At 36.0% G+C, this 17,925-nt stretch overlaps 1 protein-coding gene and 1 pseudogene across 5 annotated transcripts in view; one reads left to right on the forward strand and one right to left on the reverse strand.

Annotated features, from left to right (window-relative positions):
- YEATS2 (YEATS domain containing 2) overlaps positions 1 to 17,925 on the forward strand; it is a 77,499-nt gene that overhangs the window by 48,652 nt on the left and 10,922 nt on the right. For 2 of the 5 annotated variants that reach the window (XM_016137994.2, XM_016137995.2), the window contains exons 16-21: positions 4,058 to 4,316; positions 6,454 to 6,615; positions 8,055 to 8,281; positions 9,048 to 9,206; positions 12,252 to 12,428; positions 13,823 to 14,006. In XM_016137994.2, the coding sequence (XP_015993480.1) occupies positions 4,058 to 4,316; positions 6,454 to 6,615; positions 8,055 to 8,281; positions 9,048 to 9,206; positions 12,252 to 12,428; positions 13,823 to 14,006 (1,168 nt within the window). Of the gene's footprint in view, positions 1 to 4,057; positions 4,317 to 6,453; positions 6,616 to 8,054; positions 8,282 to 9,047; positions 9,207 to 12,251; positions 12,429 to 13,822; positions 17,419 to 17,925 lie in introns of those variants that run through there. The other 3 variants (XM_036218527.1, XR_004950312.1, XM_016137996.2) reach the window with 3 other exon arrangements.
- LOC118602398 lies at positions 2,874 to 2,992 on the reverse strand (annotated as a pseudogene).

Here is a 17,925-nt window from a genome sequence, read left to right on the forward strand (position 1 = left end):
TTAATTCGAGTTGATAGTGCCCTACTCAAGAGCCTTCCTGGCGTGTAGGGTTCCCCCCAGTAGAATTCCAGGCTTCCTCATTCACCTCAGTTTTTTAGAACAAAGGAAGGGATGTTAATCTTGTGAGTGGTATTCTCCTGTTAGATAAGCTTGACTAATAAAAACTGCCCTCCTGTGGCCAACTTGGTATACCACTTTTTATTTGGCTCAGAGAGATTGTGTCATATCTTGGAAATTTTGAAGCAATTGAATGTGAGGGTAGAGGTTGGCACAAGGAAGGAAAGGCAAGTCAGATGCATGGAATTTGAGGAAAGAAGCTAAAATAGGTCCAGTATGTGTGTGTATTTTCCTTTAACATCTTTGCTTTCTTTTTTAGTACAGGAACATGAAAACAGATTGTGTAATTTAGCTTACGCAATGGATTATTAAATTTGATATGTTTAGGAAATGTGAAGGGTTTTGTCTTAAGAAAAAAGTTCAACTGCTGTAACCATGATAAACAAAATGAAAGGCTTAAATAGGTTTATTTCTCTCACATCTAAAAGACCAGTAGGCAGTTCTGATCTGTTTGTTTCACAATCTTCAGGAATCTGGACCCCTATCTTGTTACCCTGCCATTCTCAAAATTTGATTTTTAGCTTGTGGGCTAAGATAGCTGCTTCATCTGATATCCCCATGTTCACATTTCTGGCCAGCAGAGAAAAGAGAAAAAGGGAGTGAGCGGGGGAAGTATAACCCAAAAGTTACACTCATCACTCTGTTCGCATCCCTTTAGGCAGAAATCAGATAGACTTATGTGGGAGAGAGTTGTGAAATGTAGTCAATATTCTATGTGGCCATGTCTCTAGGTGAAAATTGGGGGTTCTGTTACTATGAGAGAGAAGCAAAGAATGGATACTGGGGTTCAGTTTCTGCTATACCCCCCAAATTTTTTCTACATTAATAAACTTCATAAATTCACAGAAAAGTTCTTGATTCGTAAGAAGAGTTTTTATCCCTCCACATCTCTAGGGGTAGTGACCTTCTATGGCAGCACTCTGTATTGCTTGCGGAATGAGGCATCCAGTCAGAATAAAGTGATTTGGATAATCCTAAGGGATTGTTTTAACCAAGCCAGGATGGGTGAGAGAATTTCTCTTCTCCATTCTAGGTCAACTTACTTTTCTAAAAATTGGTTCTTTGATTCTTTCGTTTCTTCTTTCTTACCCTCCTTTATTAAACTTATATAAAAGTGAAGAGACGATTATAATGAATCTTATACATCCATTACCCAGTTTCAACAGTTATTCTGCTAATCTTATTTCTCTTCCTAAAATATTTTAAAGCAGATACCAGATGTTATATACTTTAATTTCTATTTGACTAATAATCTAGGGTTTACAATCAAGGTCCTCTGCCCCGGCAAAATGCTGAAGACGGTGAGAGATGTTTACCCTTTGGCTCTCTCTATCCTTTGGATTTCCATATAACTCATAGTACCATTCTTCAGTTAATAATGAGTGTCGTGGTTAACAGCTCTCATTTACTATGTACTTCATGTTGGCTTGACATTTTATAAACTTCCATTTATGCCTCATAATCTTATGAGAAATATTATCCATATTTTATAGATGAGGTATCTAAAACTAAACTTCAAAGAGGCTAAATAACTCATCCAGCTACTAACTGGTGGAACAAAACTGGGAAACCGGGTCTGACTGCTTCTAAAAACTTGTACTCTGTCCTCTGTAACACTGTATTTTATAACAATTGATTTTAGGGGACCATTTTTTTTTTTTACATCATCCATATTATCCAAGCACATGGCAACTGTATTTTACTCTACTCACATTTTTTTGAAAGAAACCAAAGTATGATTTAATAATTATTTGACTTGAAAATCCCATTCATCAGTTGTATATAGTTTATCATTTTGTTCTACGTTTTATGTAATCATGTTATTCTTTGATTCAGAAATACAGAGAATAATACAATCAAAACCCACATATCCTCCACCCTGAATTAACATATTTATGTTTAGATTATTTTTCCTCCAAGTAAACAAAGTAGAAGTCTACTTTGTTCTTCCCAAAAGCAACACTGCCATGAATTTAAATGCGTACCTTTCCAGTTCATAGTTTTATCATGTAAATACGTAGCCATAAATAGCATGTAATGTTTATGTGCTTGGAGATTTAAATAAAAGATACAGTTGCCCCTTCAACAACATGGGTTTGAACTGCACGCGTTTACTTATACACAAATTTTTTTCAATAAATATCTGTATTATTTTCTATCTGTGGTTGGGAGTCCATGGATGCGGGGTGGGGGCTCACTATTTGCATTGATCTACACCATTATATATTGAGGACTTGAGCAACCATGGATTTTGGTATCCACAGGGGTTCCTGGAACCAATCCCCCATGGATACTGAGGAGCAATTGGTGTAAAGTTTTGGGGGATTCAGAAGTTATACTTGGATTTTTGACTGTGCCGGGGATCAGCACCCTAAACCCCCACGTTGTTCAAGGGTCCACTGTATTCCTAAAAGTAGGATTGCTGCAACATGGAGTGTGTGAATTTTCAGTGTTATGCCAGTACCTCTCTGAGTGGCTGTACCAATTTACTTTTCTATAAGCAGTGAACAAAAGTTCCTGTTTCTGCATATCCTCTAGCCAATTCTTGGTGTTATCAGACTTTAAATTTTTTCTCCTCCAATCTGATGGGTAAAAAGTATTTCCTGCTTTATCTTTTGTGCCTTCTGAAGACAGATCTTTTGCCCCCTTTTTTTTTTTTTTTTTTTTTTTTAGGCAAGGCAACTTTTGGTTGACCTCACAGATTGCAAGGACCTTGTCAGCTTACAATCCCTTATTTTTTTAATTTTTGTTTTTTATGCCTACAGTACCTGGGCTTCCTAGGTGGTCTCCCACCCAAGTACTAACCAGCCCCGACCCTGCTTAGCTTCCAAGATCAGATGGGATTGGGCTTGTTCAGGGTAGCGTGGCTGTAGACTGTCGTTTTTATAAAGTCTTTTCATATAGTTTCTGCTGAGAAGTTTTTTATGAAATAAAGAACTGGGCAGTGATAAACACTACCCCACTTGGCCATTATTTAAATTGTTTCTTCTAATTTAACATCCTACTATTATTTTGTTTTAAAAGCTTCATAGTATTTTATTACTTGAAAGAGTTCTCCTTACAGTATTTTCAGAACCAGAGATATTTAACTTTGATAATTTGGGTACAGGGTATTCTAATTCAATTAAATCTTCTTGCTAATGCTTTTTCTTTTTTAACCAAATATCTACCTTCAAGGAAAGGAAAGATTGGAAGTATATAGGAAAAGAGAATTCTTAATAATCAGATAGAACAGGTGTCACATTATACAATATAACAAATGACATGAATTGTTAGGATTTCTTGAAGACATAATTGTTTCAGTTGGCGATAACACAGAAAAGGTTACAAAAGGTGATATTTAAAAGTATATAGTGGAGATTAAAGTTCATACATGAGATGTTTATTGCACAGTTTTTCAAAGTATGAAGTTTAAAATTACCTAAATATCCACACAGTTATGAAATGCTTACATAGATTATGGTATATCTAGTCTAATATATTTTTATTTGGTCATCTAAAAATGTTTTTCAAAAATAACACTGGAAAATACTTATGGGATTATGTAAAACTTTTAAATTATAAAACTGTGATTCTAATCTGTTTTAAAGTGAACATTAAAAAGAATTGGAAGTAAATACATTAAAAATATTAAGACTTTCTGAATGAGTAGAATTTTTTTTTACATTTCTATTTTATATAAGAACATTTTTATAATTAAAATAACAGCGGGGGTTAAGATTAAACCTTTTATTGTCATAATATCCAAAATGTAAGGAATATTGCTGTTTTTCACATATGTTATAGGTCACATTTCTAGAGGATTTAATTAGATTCCTAGATATGTATTATATCTAGGACTTCGCTTTGTTCCTTGCTAGGACATGGTGACTATTCTGTTCCAAGAGCTCTCGAAAGCACTACGAGAGGAATCACTGCTGGATTTTCCTGTTTTGAACAGGTTGTTGGGGTTCCAGTTGGGTCTACTTTACCTTCAACAGTGAAACAGGCTGTGGCAATCAGTGGTGGCCAAATCCTTGTAGCCAAGGCCAGTTCTTCTGTCACCAAAGCAGTTGGTCCAAAGCAAGTCGTGACCCAAGGAGTCGCCAAAGCAATTGTGAGTGGAGGTGGAGGAACTATTGTCGCTCAGCCAGTGCAGGCCTTAACCAAGGCCCAGGTCACTGCTGCTGGCCCTCAGAAGAGTGGATCCCAGGGTTCAGGTAACTAATACTCATCAGGGGCCCTTTCAGCAGCAGCCCCTACCAAAATGTTCTTTGCTAGTGATTTTATTTGATATTTGCTTCTGTTTAGGAAAACCTAGTAGGTTGATGCCATAAAGAGTTTATAAAAACACGTTACTCTTTTTCATGTAAATTATACATAGAGGTCTATAAGTAGTTTACTTTAAGGTATGTGTGTCTGTATGTGTGTGTCTGTGTGTTTTAGCAATAATAATAAAAATAGATAGTATTTCTTGCTACTGCAGATCTGAAGAATAATTCTCTTTTGTCCTAATCTCCACTTTGGGTTATATTTCAGACTTAAAACAGTATGGTCATTTACCAGTAACATTGGAAGATATTTGACTAATTCTCTACCAAACAAAATATTTAATAGTTTCAATGTGTTTTAGGCTTTGCTGTGTTGTTTCTGCATGAAAAAAATATACCAAAGATGTTAAATATTTACTAATTTTTCAAAGTCTTGATGTGCTAAAGAATAGTTGAAGTGAGTTGGAAAGATAGAAGGTAGTGGAAATCTAGAACAAAAATTTCAGAGATGATGTATTGCTGGTAATGACAGATCATTTGTGGCATTAAAAGTGAGTAATTGAGATGCATCAGAAGAAGTGATCTTTCAAGTTTAGAAGATCAAGCAGCTGAGAAGCCAGAGAAATAATGTTGTCAATGAGAATGGCAGTCTTTAGCACAGAGAGTAAGACTTTGAGTCAGGAGTCAGTCTATAGCAAATGAGAAGTGACTGGGAGTTCAGTAACAGTAAAAAAGAGAGAAATAATATGATGTAGCCAAGCATGAGCCTCATAAGAGCTGGGTTGTATGTCTGTTTGCTTGCTTATTTTTTCAAACTGAGGGGTGATAATGGTCTGAAAACCAAACTAGGGAGCAAAAGAGCTCTTCTACTCCTGGTCCTCAGATATTGAGGTAAGAACTTTTTTAAAAAAAAATAATAATCCTTAGCTAAGGGAGCTGCTGGGAAAGTCATATCTTCAGAGGACTGTCAGGTTTAATTACCACAAAAGATATAATGTTCAAGGAAGTTGAGGTTTTAAGGAGTGTTTTGATCATAGCAGGAGTTCCTAGGGGCATGGCGAAAGAGTTTGGGTAGGAGGAAGGGATGAGATTAGTTGAGATCAGGAACTATGAACAGTATAGAGATGGGACTTCAGGCGAGGTGGCTGACTAGGGAAGTTTGTGCTTCTAGCAGTGGCATAGATGCACAGTGGTGTAAGATGGGATTAATAATAGAGGGAGATGGCGCTCAGTTTTAATAACAGCCCCTGATATTTTGGAGCAGCTTCCAGGGTTCTTACTTCCTAAAGTTTGGCACAGTGAAGTTAGTAAGGAGAACCACTGGGGGAGGCTATGGGAGTCCTTTTCCTGTGGTTCTACAGGCTTCGTTTCATGGAGACTTGAATTCAGAGAAACTGCAGCAAAGTTGATATTTAAGTCTTCTTTAAGACTCATGTTTAAAGGTAGTTAGTATAGCCATGTGCACGAAGAAGTAAATTATCAGGGGTAAGTGAAAGCTCTCTGACAGGTGAGACTTGAAGAGATGAACTGTAGATTCATAACACATGTGCCAGTTGTTGACTGTTGCGTTTGTGGTTCTCAGAAAGGGAGGGAGGCTGGAAGTCTTGTTTCAAATTAGTAGATTCATCCGTTACTAGAAATTGACCAAAGGGGCTTTAAACAAAGTGTGTGTGTGTGGGGAGGGGGGGTTCATCTATAAATAGGTTATTTCATTAATTGTCTAAACCACTATAAATTTGAGAGTAAAAAGTCACCAATAATAATACAATGGAACCTAGCTGTAAACTGGAATTGTTCTAGGCAAATCGGGACATATGGTTGCCCTATTTAAATACAAATATTAATTACTTGTAGTTTATAACAGGCTCTTCTAGTATACAAATTATTTTTTAATTAAAAAGATTTAAGAATGTCAGCCTTTAAATCATTATGTTTCTAGTAAGTAAACTTTAGAGTTTATTGTTTGCTAGTGTTTTCTAATAAGTACTTTATTACTTTGTGTTTTAGTTTTAGAGATGGCATTGCCCTCAGTTCCATATTATCTTAACAATTTTTCTTTTTCATTTTTTTAATTTTACAATTTTAGTCATGGCAACGTTGCAGCTACCAGCCACTAATTTGGCCAACTTGGCAAATTTGCCTCCTGGCACTAAACTCTACCTTACAACAAACAGCAAAAACCCTTCAGGAAAAGGAAAACTGCTGCTGATCCCTCAAGGAGCCATCCTGCGAGCCACCAACAATGCTAGTTAGTCCATCATTAAATCATTTGGTTCTTGGGTCTCTGGGTATGTTCATCTCATTCACCTGAGGGGCCATTCTTTCCTGTTTCAGGAAGCTATGCTTGGTGAAATAATGGTAGCATTTGCCCAAATGCACTTAAAATATACACATAATTTAACTAGAAATGGCTTTAAATAATCATGGACTTAGGAGGGCATTGTTATTTTGGGTTTAACCTACTCAGGGTTGGGACCAGGGACAAATTACACTGAAGAGTATGGCTTTTGAGGCTGTGTTGGGAGAAAACTGTCTCTGTGTACTGTAAATGAAGAGCTCTTCCTTTCAACAGTATCTGAAAACTGGTGACACCTGGGGAGGTCTGTCTACTTCTAATAGCTGGAACCTATTTTTATTTTGAAGGAGATAGGAATAGGATTGGACGCAACTGTCTCTGCTTGCCATTGTTTAGATGTGCTCTTTAAGCTTGCTGGGTTTGGAGAAAGAAAGAGAAATACAGCCTCAGCCTTAAAGTTTAAGTCTTAAAGCCCCAAGGAAATTAGGTGGTTTATCTAAAAGTTTACTTATGTAAACTTTTGCTTTGACATATAGAGAAAAACTTTCTGGGTAGTGTTGAAAAGGAAAGGGTAAAAGGAATTATATCCCTCTGAATCAGAAGTACAGTTGATAGAGCAATCAGGTTCATTAGAAATTAGCCACTCTTACCAAAATGCAGTGTGTAAGCTAATCACCATTGTGCTTATTGACACTAATGGGTGATTTCCACTCTCTCACCCTGGTATTTTTCCTCATACCTAAGCATTGGTGAATCAAAAGGTTAGATATGTAAGAAAAGGACAGTGTAAGTATTCTAAAATTCATCAGAGAGCTACTTAAATTTTAGTTAATATACATTATGTCACCAAAAGTGAAGTAAAAAGGGTCCAAAGGCTTTTAACGCGGAATTTGAAAAGCATAAAAGAATGGGGCCCTGGAGTCATTATAAATATGAGGAAAGTCTTAGTTTTTTCCAAGGTGGGTAAGACCGAAAAGAGAGTACTGTAAAATTACACTAAATTGCAGCAGTTTCACTGAAATTGAATCAGATGCCCAAAAGTTTGGAAGCATTTCTCTGAACACATTCAAGTATTGATTCAAATCAACACTTGGTTAGAAAATGTCAGTATCTTACTCTCTTGATCTCCCACAACTAAGGCAAAACAGTTGTCTAAGGTAAGTTCTTCATTGTTTTCAGAGCTGAACTAGTCAACTGTCATTCAGTTGAAAGTAAATAGGTGTTAGTCTTCAGCTCTCGGAAGTTCTCTCTCTCATCACAGAAAGGAGGAGGAAGATAGGAAAGAGAGGGGAAGTGCTATAAAGAAACATCTCTGGGCTCACCTGTTTTCTTTCCACTGAACCTCTTCTTGATACTTTTTATGATGTTGCTGTTATTCACTGTATTTGCAGATCTACAGTCTGGATCAGCTGCCGCTGGTGGTGGTGGCGGTGGTGGTACAGGAGGAGGAAGTAGTGGCAGTGGAGGTGGTAGCAGCGGTGGCGGAGGAGGTGGTGGCGGAGGAGGAGGCGGAGGCGGAGGAGGAGGAGGAACAGGAGGAACCCAAAGCCCCGCTGGCCCTGGAGGGATATCCCAACACCTGACGTACACATCTTACATCCTCAAGCAAACACCTCAGGTCTGGTCATTGGTGACTGGGATCTTTTAAATCATTCAGTCATTTAATAACTGCCTTTAATTGTAGTGGGTTTACATTACAACTCTGGGATCAGGAGTCAGTACTAACATTTTAGCTGTGTTATACATCTGTGTTATTTAAGGCTTGTTTTGTTTCAAGAGAAGAGAAAATAGAGATTCAGAAAGACATAACTTATTCAAGGCCACTCTGCTAAGCCAGTGGTGGAAATGTGGTTTTAAACCCAGAACTTTGCTAATGCCTTTAAATCCTTGCGGTAATGAACAGTGTTAATGTGCATGCAGTTGAAAGTTTTCTCTTTGAAGGGAGTCACCAAAGAGATAGGATCAGGTTATGGTATTTAGAGTTGGGTTGGAGTCAGTATTACAAACAGGTTCTGCCTTCTTTCCCCTTGTTGCTAAAGGCTTGGCTCTTCTCTACAGAAAGTAATGAGATTTTGGTTCCAGACATTCTTATTGAGAAAGATGGATAGTTTTCCATCTAAATGAGTAAATCCAGCTTTGAGGACTAGATTACAAAACTTGAGTTTCCAACAGCCTGCTCTGTAACTGCTGTGCAAAGTCTGAGAAGTGGCAGTTACTGTTGGTAGTGACACTGAGCACAAACTGTTCTCAGTTATTTTGACTGAGTCACAGAATTAAAGGGAAGCATCATAGCTTGTAACACAGGGCCTTGTGATTTAAAGGATCCAAGCAAGTTATTTGAATATAACAAATTACTGATTAAATCTTTATATTTTCTGACTTAGGGTACATTTTTAGTTGGCCAGCCATCACCCCAGACGTCTGGAAAACAGCTGACTACTGGATCGGTGGTCCAAGGAACACTGGGAGTCAGCACATCTTCCACACAAGGACAACAAACTTTAAAAGTCATTTCTGGACAAAAAACCACTTTGTTTACCCAGGTAAATACACACGCACACACACAGGTAAATATGCACACACACACATACAAACACACGCAAGTACATGGTGATTGTGGCATTTATTTACATATTTACAGTTTAACTCTTTCCACAAAGAAATTAAGGTTACGTAAGAAAATTAACAATAAAATAGTAGAGAAAAATAAGAATAAAATGTTGAAATTGGGAAATATAAGTAGAACGAGAAGATAAGGCCAGAGAATTAGATATGCAAACAGTAGTGTCCTATATAGTTAATAAAATTTGTCAAAGCAAAATGAGAAACATGATCCGTTACAAAGTTCACAGTTATTCTAAAATTTTTCAGGAAGGACTTCATGTAGGAGATTCTGAATAATGTATTAGGTGATTTCAGCCAGACTATCCATACAATAAGTAAATTGCTCTAGAGGGTTTTGTGCATGTTTCTACAGCATTCTTTAGTATAAGCCAAAGAATAATGATAAAATATTTTAACTAGTGAGGGATATCGTAATTATCTGTAGGAGAATCTGTAGCTAGATCTCAGAATCTTACCAAATGAACCAAACAAGGTACAGAAAGATTTAGACCTTCTGTGTGATACCATTTATCAAAAAGCTGCATTTTTTATGACTCTCTGTAGGTCAGCAGTTCTCAAAGCATGGAATGAATATTGGATTTTTGTCAAATTCTTTTTCTGCTGAGATGATCATCATTTTTCTTTTTTGGCTTGTTAATATGGTTATATTGATTTTTCAAATGTTAACCCACACTGCATTCCTGGGATAAACTCTATTTGGTTGTGATATGTTATCCTTTTTTTTTAATATATTGTTTAATTTGGTAAAATTTTATTTTGAATTTTTTCAAGGGATGTTGGCCAGTAGATTTCTTTGTAGTTTCTGTCTGGTTTTGGTGTCAGGGTAATGCTGGCCTCATAAAATGAGTTTGATATTTCCCTCGTCATTTTTTGGTCAAGAGTTTATGTAGAATGGGTATTATTTCTTCCTTAACGGTTTAGATTACAACAGTGAAGCTATAATGGCCTGGAATTTTCCTAACTGGGAGGTTTTTAACCATAATTTCAATATATTTAGTAGATGCAGGACTATTCAGTTTATTTCTTTAGAGATTCCAAAATCTCTAAAGGAATTTGTCCATTTAATCTATTTGAATTTATCGGCATAAAGATGTTCATAATTTTTCATTATTAACCTTTTAATACCTGTGGAATCTTTAATGATATCCCCTTTTCATTCTTGATTTTGATGATTATGTACCTTCTCTTTTTTCTTTATCAATTTAGCTAGAGGTCTCTTGATTTTATTGATCTTTTCAAATGACCAGCATTTGGTTTCCTTGAGTACCAATTTCCCTTTGGTCAGATGCTCTTTCAAAGAGCTATGAGGCCCCAAAATTCTTTAGGCAGTTTAAAAACCTTAGCTGATTTCTTTTACGTGCTTATGTTGCAGCCAATGCAGTGACATTCTCCCTGTCCTGCCACAGCTGAGACAATTACTGTTGTCTTTTATTAAGGTATAATTTATATATAAAGTAATGCACAGATAATAAACGTACTTGCTCAGTGAATTTTAGCATGTAGCCACTATCCCAATCAAGATATAGAACATTTCTGTCACTCTAAAACATTATCCTCATTTTCCTTTCAGTTTTTTTGGTCACCATTTTTCTATTTCTATCATCATAGATTAGCTTTTGTCAATTCTTGAATTTGTTATCAATAAAATTAGTATGTATTCTTATGTCTAGTTTCTATTCAACGTAATGTCTTTGAGTTTTATCCATATGTGTATCAGTTTATTATTTTCTATTCTTGAGTAGTATTTTGTTGCACGATTCTGTTCTCCTGTTGATGGACATTTGGTTTATTTCGTTTTTGACTTCTGATTGATACTATTATGAACATTCCTGTATAGATCATTTTGTACAGTAGAATAGCTAGGTCATAATAGGAAGTACATACGAAATTTTGTAAGAAACTGACATGGCTGTGCAAAGTAGTTATATTTTGACTCATAAGTAATATGAGTTTCAATTGTTCCACATCCTTACCAACATTGAGGATCATCATTCTTTTTAATTTTAGTCATTTTCGTGAGCACGAAGTGATATCTCATTGTGGTTTCAATTTGCAAAAGACTCCAGTGCAAATTATGCCATAGCTACTACTTCTGAATTCTGATCCTGGCCCCACCAGTTACTAGCTGCGTGACTCTGGTAAAGTCACTAAGCTTAATCTCTTCATCTTTAAAATGAGACTAAAATCTGCCTTGTAAGGTTTATGAAAAGATTGAATGACAGAAGATACATAGAAGTGCTTTGTGCCATTCCTGGCACATAGTATGCCCTCAGAGACTGATAAATGATATTACTCATGGAGTGCATTAATTTTGGGAACAAAGCAATCATTTAGACCAGGAGGCAGCAAACTGAACTTAAAATCTTCCTGTTTTTATAAATAACATTTTATTGGCACACAGCTTCACCCATTTCATGCTATAACAGTAAAGTCGAGGGGTTGCAACAGAGACCATATGGCCTGCAAAGCTGTCATGCATAGTCACGCCATTTACAAGAAAAGTTTGCTGAGCCTTGTTTTAAACTACTAAAACTTATAATTTGTCAAATGGTTCCCTAGTACTAAAGGCTAATCTTGTATTAGCAAAGAGCACCATTAATTTACCCATTTAAATTTGGACTTCTCGGTTTGATTTTCATGTTTAGAGATTATATGTACATCGAAGAGCACTTTGGACTCAATTTTTTTGATAACAAATGGCCTGGTATCTTTCAAGACACTACTGCCAAATAGTGACTTGCAATTGCTTTCATTTACTTGTTATAAAATGAACAAGTAAATTTGTAGGTAAAAAAAATTATAAACTCATGATCTTGTTGGAAAGGTACACAAACACTTCATAAGGTTTTGATTGCAAGACTTTCTTGGCTGTGCTCTAGTTTTGGGGGTGCATGTAAGTAAGGGATAAATTGTGCCTAATAACTAGAGCAGCATTACTACTTCATCCCATTTTGTTTCTGAAGGCGGCCCCTGGGGGACAGGCATCTCTGATGAAAATATCTGATGGTACGTTGAAGTCCGTGCCAGCCACTTCACAGCTCTCAAAGCCTGGAACCACCATGCTGAGAGTAGCAGGAGGGGTTATCACAGCTGCCACCTCACCAGCTGTGGCCCTCTCAGCAAATGGTCCTGCACAGCAGGTGAGAATTAGCATGACAGTAGAAGATCATAATGAAACATAAAAATAGTAAAAACATAAAGAAGATACTCAGCAGGCACACCAGTGAGCCATATTGCTCTTTTTTACAAATTGAAGTGTAATTTACATACCCTAAAATGCACCATTTTAAAGTATACGATTTAGTATTTTTTATTATATTCTCAAGGTTGTGCAACTATCACCACTATCTAATTCTAGAACATTTTATCACAGCAAAATGACCCTCTATACCCAGTAGCAGTCAATGGATGGACATTTGGGTTGTATAAACCTTTTGACTATAATGAATAATGCTGCTATGAACATTTATGTACAAGTTTTTGTATAATCATATGTTTTCACTTCTCTTGGGTATATATTTAGAATAGGAATTGCTGGATCACATAGTAACTATGTTTAACATTTTGAGGAGCTGCCAAAGTGTTTTCCTAAGTGGCTGCAACATTTTAGATTTCTACCAGCAATTGATGAGAGTTCCAGTTTTTCTGTATCCTTGCCGACATTTCTACTTGTCCACTTTCTTTTTTTTTATTATAGGCATCCTGGTGGGTGTGAAGTAGTATCTCATTGTGGTTTTGATTTGCATTCCCCTGATAGCTAATGATGTTGAGTATCTTTTCATGTGTTTTTCTGTTTGGTTGGTTTTTTTGCCATTTGTAAGTCTTTTTTAGAGAAATATCTGTTCAGATTCTTTGCCTATTATTTAGGTGGGTTATTTATTGTCTTTTATTATTGATTTGGATAAACAAATGTGGTACATCCATAAAATTGAAAATTATTCAGCTGTAAAATGAATGAAGTGCTGATGCTCGCTACAGCATATTTTTACCTGAAGCTTTTCCCGGTGCTCTTCCCTCCCCGTCCCTGGGAGAAGCAGTCACTTTCCCCTCATTTGTGGTGGTGCCTTGTACCTTTGCCTCCTGTGGCATTCATCACAGTTTAGTAACCCTCTCCTATTTGAGGGCTTTTATCTCTGGACCATGTAGCAGATGTTTGCTAAATTAATATGACAAGCTTTAAAACATTATAGTGAGTTTTGAATAAAACTCATTTTATTCCAGTTTTCATTCTGAGATTATATCCTCCTACATTTTTGGTGTTGAAATGTCCTTTTATAAAGTAATAAAATAGGTGGTGAATTTTTTTAATGTGGCAACCCTGTGATACTTTCTCATTTAAAATTTTTCTTGGTCCATGAAATCTAAAAGTCTGGGACCCACTGAACTAGAAAAGAAATATTTTCCAATGGCATGACATTTAATAGGTAGGTAATAATACCTAATAGATAATACTTCTTGAATATGCTACATGGCAGTCACTGTTGTAAGTGACACTGCTTTTTCATTATTCTTTCTGATCCTGTGGATTGAGCAGTCAGAAGGAACAGCTTCTAGTTCATCATCTACTATAAGTTCTGTAATGAAAACTTCTGGGCAGCAACAAGCATGTGTGAGCCAGGCCACCATGGGCACCTGCAAGGCTGCAGCTCCCTCAGTTATCAGTGCTACATCCCTGGTGTCCACACCAAACCCCATCTCTGGAAAAGCCACAGTATCAGGTCAGTTGTACCGTAATGATGTTATTTTCTTTCTCCCTTGGGCTAGAATATTTTTGGAAGGTCTTAAACAATATGATGTATAATATGTTCTTAAAAATAATTAATTCAGCAACATTTACCAGGTAGCTGCATTTTAGATAAAGTATTCTTATTTAAAATCTATGTAAATTTTTAAGTCTGAGATGGTTTTATAGATTGAATAATAATTTTTAAATGATTAATCAAAACTTCAGCCATCTGGAATCCTATTAGGTATTTTGGCTGCTTTCATAAGGTAATTTTGTGAAGTGCTAAGAGTTTCCTCTCTTTAAAGTACCAATTTCTTTTTTTTTTTAATTAACTTTCAATGGAACTCATAAAACACACATCTCTTTGCTTTCACAAAACATATAAAATATAAATTAGCCTTGGTGACTCCGAGTCATGAATTTTAACATTAGTTATTAACTTGTGTAGCATTAGAGTGACATGCTTGAGGTCTGGTAAGATGTATGATATCTTTTTGCCAACACTAAATGACCCCAGGAAAGTGAACACACAGCACAAATCCTGGAGCCAGATTGCCTTAGTTAAAATAACTTGCTCCAGTTTCCTTGGCTGTAAAATGAGGTTGATGATAATACCTACCTCATAAAATTGACAGGATTAAATGTGTTATGTGTGTGTGTGTGTGTGTGTGTGTGTGTGTGAGTGTGTGTGTGTGTGTATGCATGTATTTATATACATGTAGTATAGCCATTATATAAATAATTATTTATGTAATATAGTAGCCATTATATAAATAATTGCTGCTGTTACCATTTTCAGTGTCATCATTGTTAGTCCATATTTCCTTCTCTACAATTCTAAAATCTGTGAAACACAAAGGTTTGTTTATTTTGTGTTTTTTTTTTAAATTTTATGGTGAAATCTGACCTCCAGACAGGCTGTTTGTGCTGCTTACGGTGAACATTTGTGTTTTGTCGCAGAAATATTAATGTGTTTAATTACATAGATGCCATGGGCTGATATAATACACAGTATTGCTTCTCAAACTTGAGACATCAGTTTTGTTTTTCTACAATCCAGTACAGACAGATACTTCTGTAAAATATAATAAAAATGTTGCAGCAGTGTCAAACCGTTACAAAAGTTTTTGAACACTCCTAATTTCTGTATTAATGTAACAGATTAATGTCTTATCATAGATTGACAACAATGTACCACCAGGCACTGATAAAAACTGAGTATCACAGAGTGCCCCCACACAAACATACATAAATACACACACACACACACACCCCATAGTACCTTTGTATAAAAGATTGTGGTTATTGTCGTTCTTATTGTTGTTATGATCACTACGTTCTATACGTGACTCTAAACCAAGCCCCCACGTCTCATTTGCTTTGGGGTAGTTAGACCAAAAGGTTGAGGCCAGTATATTTTTCACATGACTACTACTTCCCAGTTAAAATTGATCAAGTTCTAGCATTGAGAGTGCTCACTGTATTAACTGAATGTTTGGAGACACTATGTCAGGACCGGAGTAGAAATAGAAGGAATATTGTTATGAGAAATGAATGCCCTCCTCTTTTCTGATTAGGTTCTTAATATGCAATTAAATGAAGTCTCACTGCTTTTAAGTTCTAGTTGCATGAGATGCTACCGGTGAAATTTTCTCTATAATATTTTCATAAAGAATCAAAACTATTTCCTACTGACAATTTTTTAATTAAAATTTTCATAAGCATTAGAAACTGTTTTGAACAAATCAGTCACCATTGTGACTAGAGCAGAGGAAACTCTATTACTAGGAGTACTAAGAGATGAAGTCAGAGCAATGGGGGGCAAATCACAATTTAACAACTTTGACTTTTACCCCTAGGGAAGCCACTGGAGGGGTTTAAGCTAAGGAGTAACATAATCTGCCTTACCTTTTAACAGGATCACTGGCTGCAGCCTTTAGACTAAACTATGAGGCACAAAGTGGAAGCAGGGAACGGACCAAGAAGTAGACACTAAGAAAGAAAATTCAATGAGGTATCAGGGAGCCCCAGCAACATCAGACTACAAGGAGTTCCAGAAAGAAAACAGAAAATAGTGGGAAGGAAATGATCCAAGGAATGAAACAATTTATCCCAGAATTGAAGGGCACGGACTTCCAGGTTCAAAAAGGCACAGTGTCCAGCTCAATGAATGAAAGATGATTCACACAGAGGCACTATTTGTTCACGAAATCAGAACACCAGGGACAAAGAGAAGATCTTAAAAGCTGTCAGAGAGAAATAGAAAAGTTCAGAAATTCCATTATCATTGGGCTTCCTAGTAGCAATACTGGAAGCTAGAATACTGCTTTTCAAAGTTCTAGGGGAAAATTACTTTCAGCTTAAAATTCTGTAATCAGCCAGTACTGAGTGTGAAATATTATCTGCTTCAAATGTATTTCCTGTGCACCCTGTCTGAAGACATTGCTAAAATATGTTTTACCAGAGTAAATGTATAGACCAAGAAAGAGGAAGAAAGCAGGATCTAACACAGAAGGAAGGCCGAGGGAATTCCCAGGGCAGCAGTGAAGCTGTCCCCAGGCGAGAGCTTTCCTGCAGGCCTGGGAAGCACAGTCTGACTTGGGGCAGACCAGAGAACTCCAGGACACCTGTCTTATAAAAGCTGAAACTGTACATTATTGAGGAGATTTGACTATATGGAGAATTGTATTAAGGGGTAGTTTATAGCATTCTTTGTACGACATTAAAAGAGAACTAAGCAAATGAAAAAGGAAATTATTAAGTTCAGAAAATAAAGTGGAATCAAAACATTATGGTATTCTTTGGATCAATAGAGAACAATATTGGATTATTAGGAAAGAAGGGTGCCTTAAAATATTATCCTAGCTGTAAGTCAGCATATAATGTTAAAATGTTACATCAAAATGAATCAAGGTCTATAATACACACATTCTTTTAAAAATACTGAGATAAATATTAAAAGAAAGAATCAAAAGGGTTAAAAGTAGATGCTTTTGGGGAATTAGATGAGGTTGGGGAGTTAGAGCAAAGGATGGCTACTTTTAGAAGCTTCTTAGCACTTTTTACTTTTCAACAGATAAAGATGTGATGTTTTATTAAAAATAAGAATTTTAAAAATACGAAAACACCAAGTCATTGTTGTACTCTCCAGGGGCACATCTCAGTAAGTACATATAACTTAACTAACTGATTTAGCACTTACATATTCCAAAGAAAGATTTTCTTGTTTATTTAAGATTGTTCTAGAAAGTGCTTAAGATGATTCCTTAAACCAGCTGCTTTCCAGTGCCTTAAAGTATCTTTAGCCACTGATGCTGTAAGTAGTTATGTTATGTTATAACCGTGTTTGTGTTGTGTCTTACATGCTCTCTCACAATAAAAGCCCTTTGTCATTTTTTACTGATCCTCTGAATGCCTGGAATAGTTTTGTAATAGAAATAGGAATATGGAAATGACCTTTAAAGGAAAGTGGAAGAGGATGATCCTTTATAAAATGATAAGTTGAGAATATCTGCTGTTTGAAAAAAGGGGCTACACAGAGAAAGGAAACTATAAGTTATGGTGATTAGATAGATATGAGTATTAGATACAAAGGGATGGTGAGAAAGAGATGCAGATAAATTGGGACCAGATTAAAATGGACTCTGAGTACTTTGAAACTAATTTTGGAAACAATCTCTAGGCAGTCAGGAGCCAGAGAAGGTTTTTAAGTAGGAAAATTACAATTATCCAAATCAGAATTAAAAAATTTATATTCAGTTTGTACATATCGCAGCTATATACAAAACAAATAAATTGCCATAGAAAGCAAACATGGAAAAGAATTATCTCAAAATATTTAATACTGGTTGTCTCTGCAGTAAAATTTCAGGTGACTTTTTTATCTTTTCTATTAGTTCTGCTTTTCCAAA

The sequence above is a fragment of the Rousettus aegyptiacus genome, unplaced genomic scaffold (genome assembly GCF_014176215.1).
Source record: "Rousettus aegyptiacus isolate mRouAeg1 unplaced genomic scaffold, mRouAeg1.p scaffold_m13_p_4, whole genome shotgun sequence".
Lineage (NCBI taxonomy): Eukaryota > Metazoa > Chordata > Mammalia > Chiroptera > Pteropodidae > Rousettus > Rousettus aegyptiacus.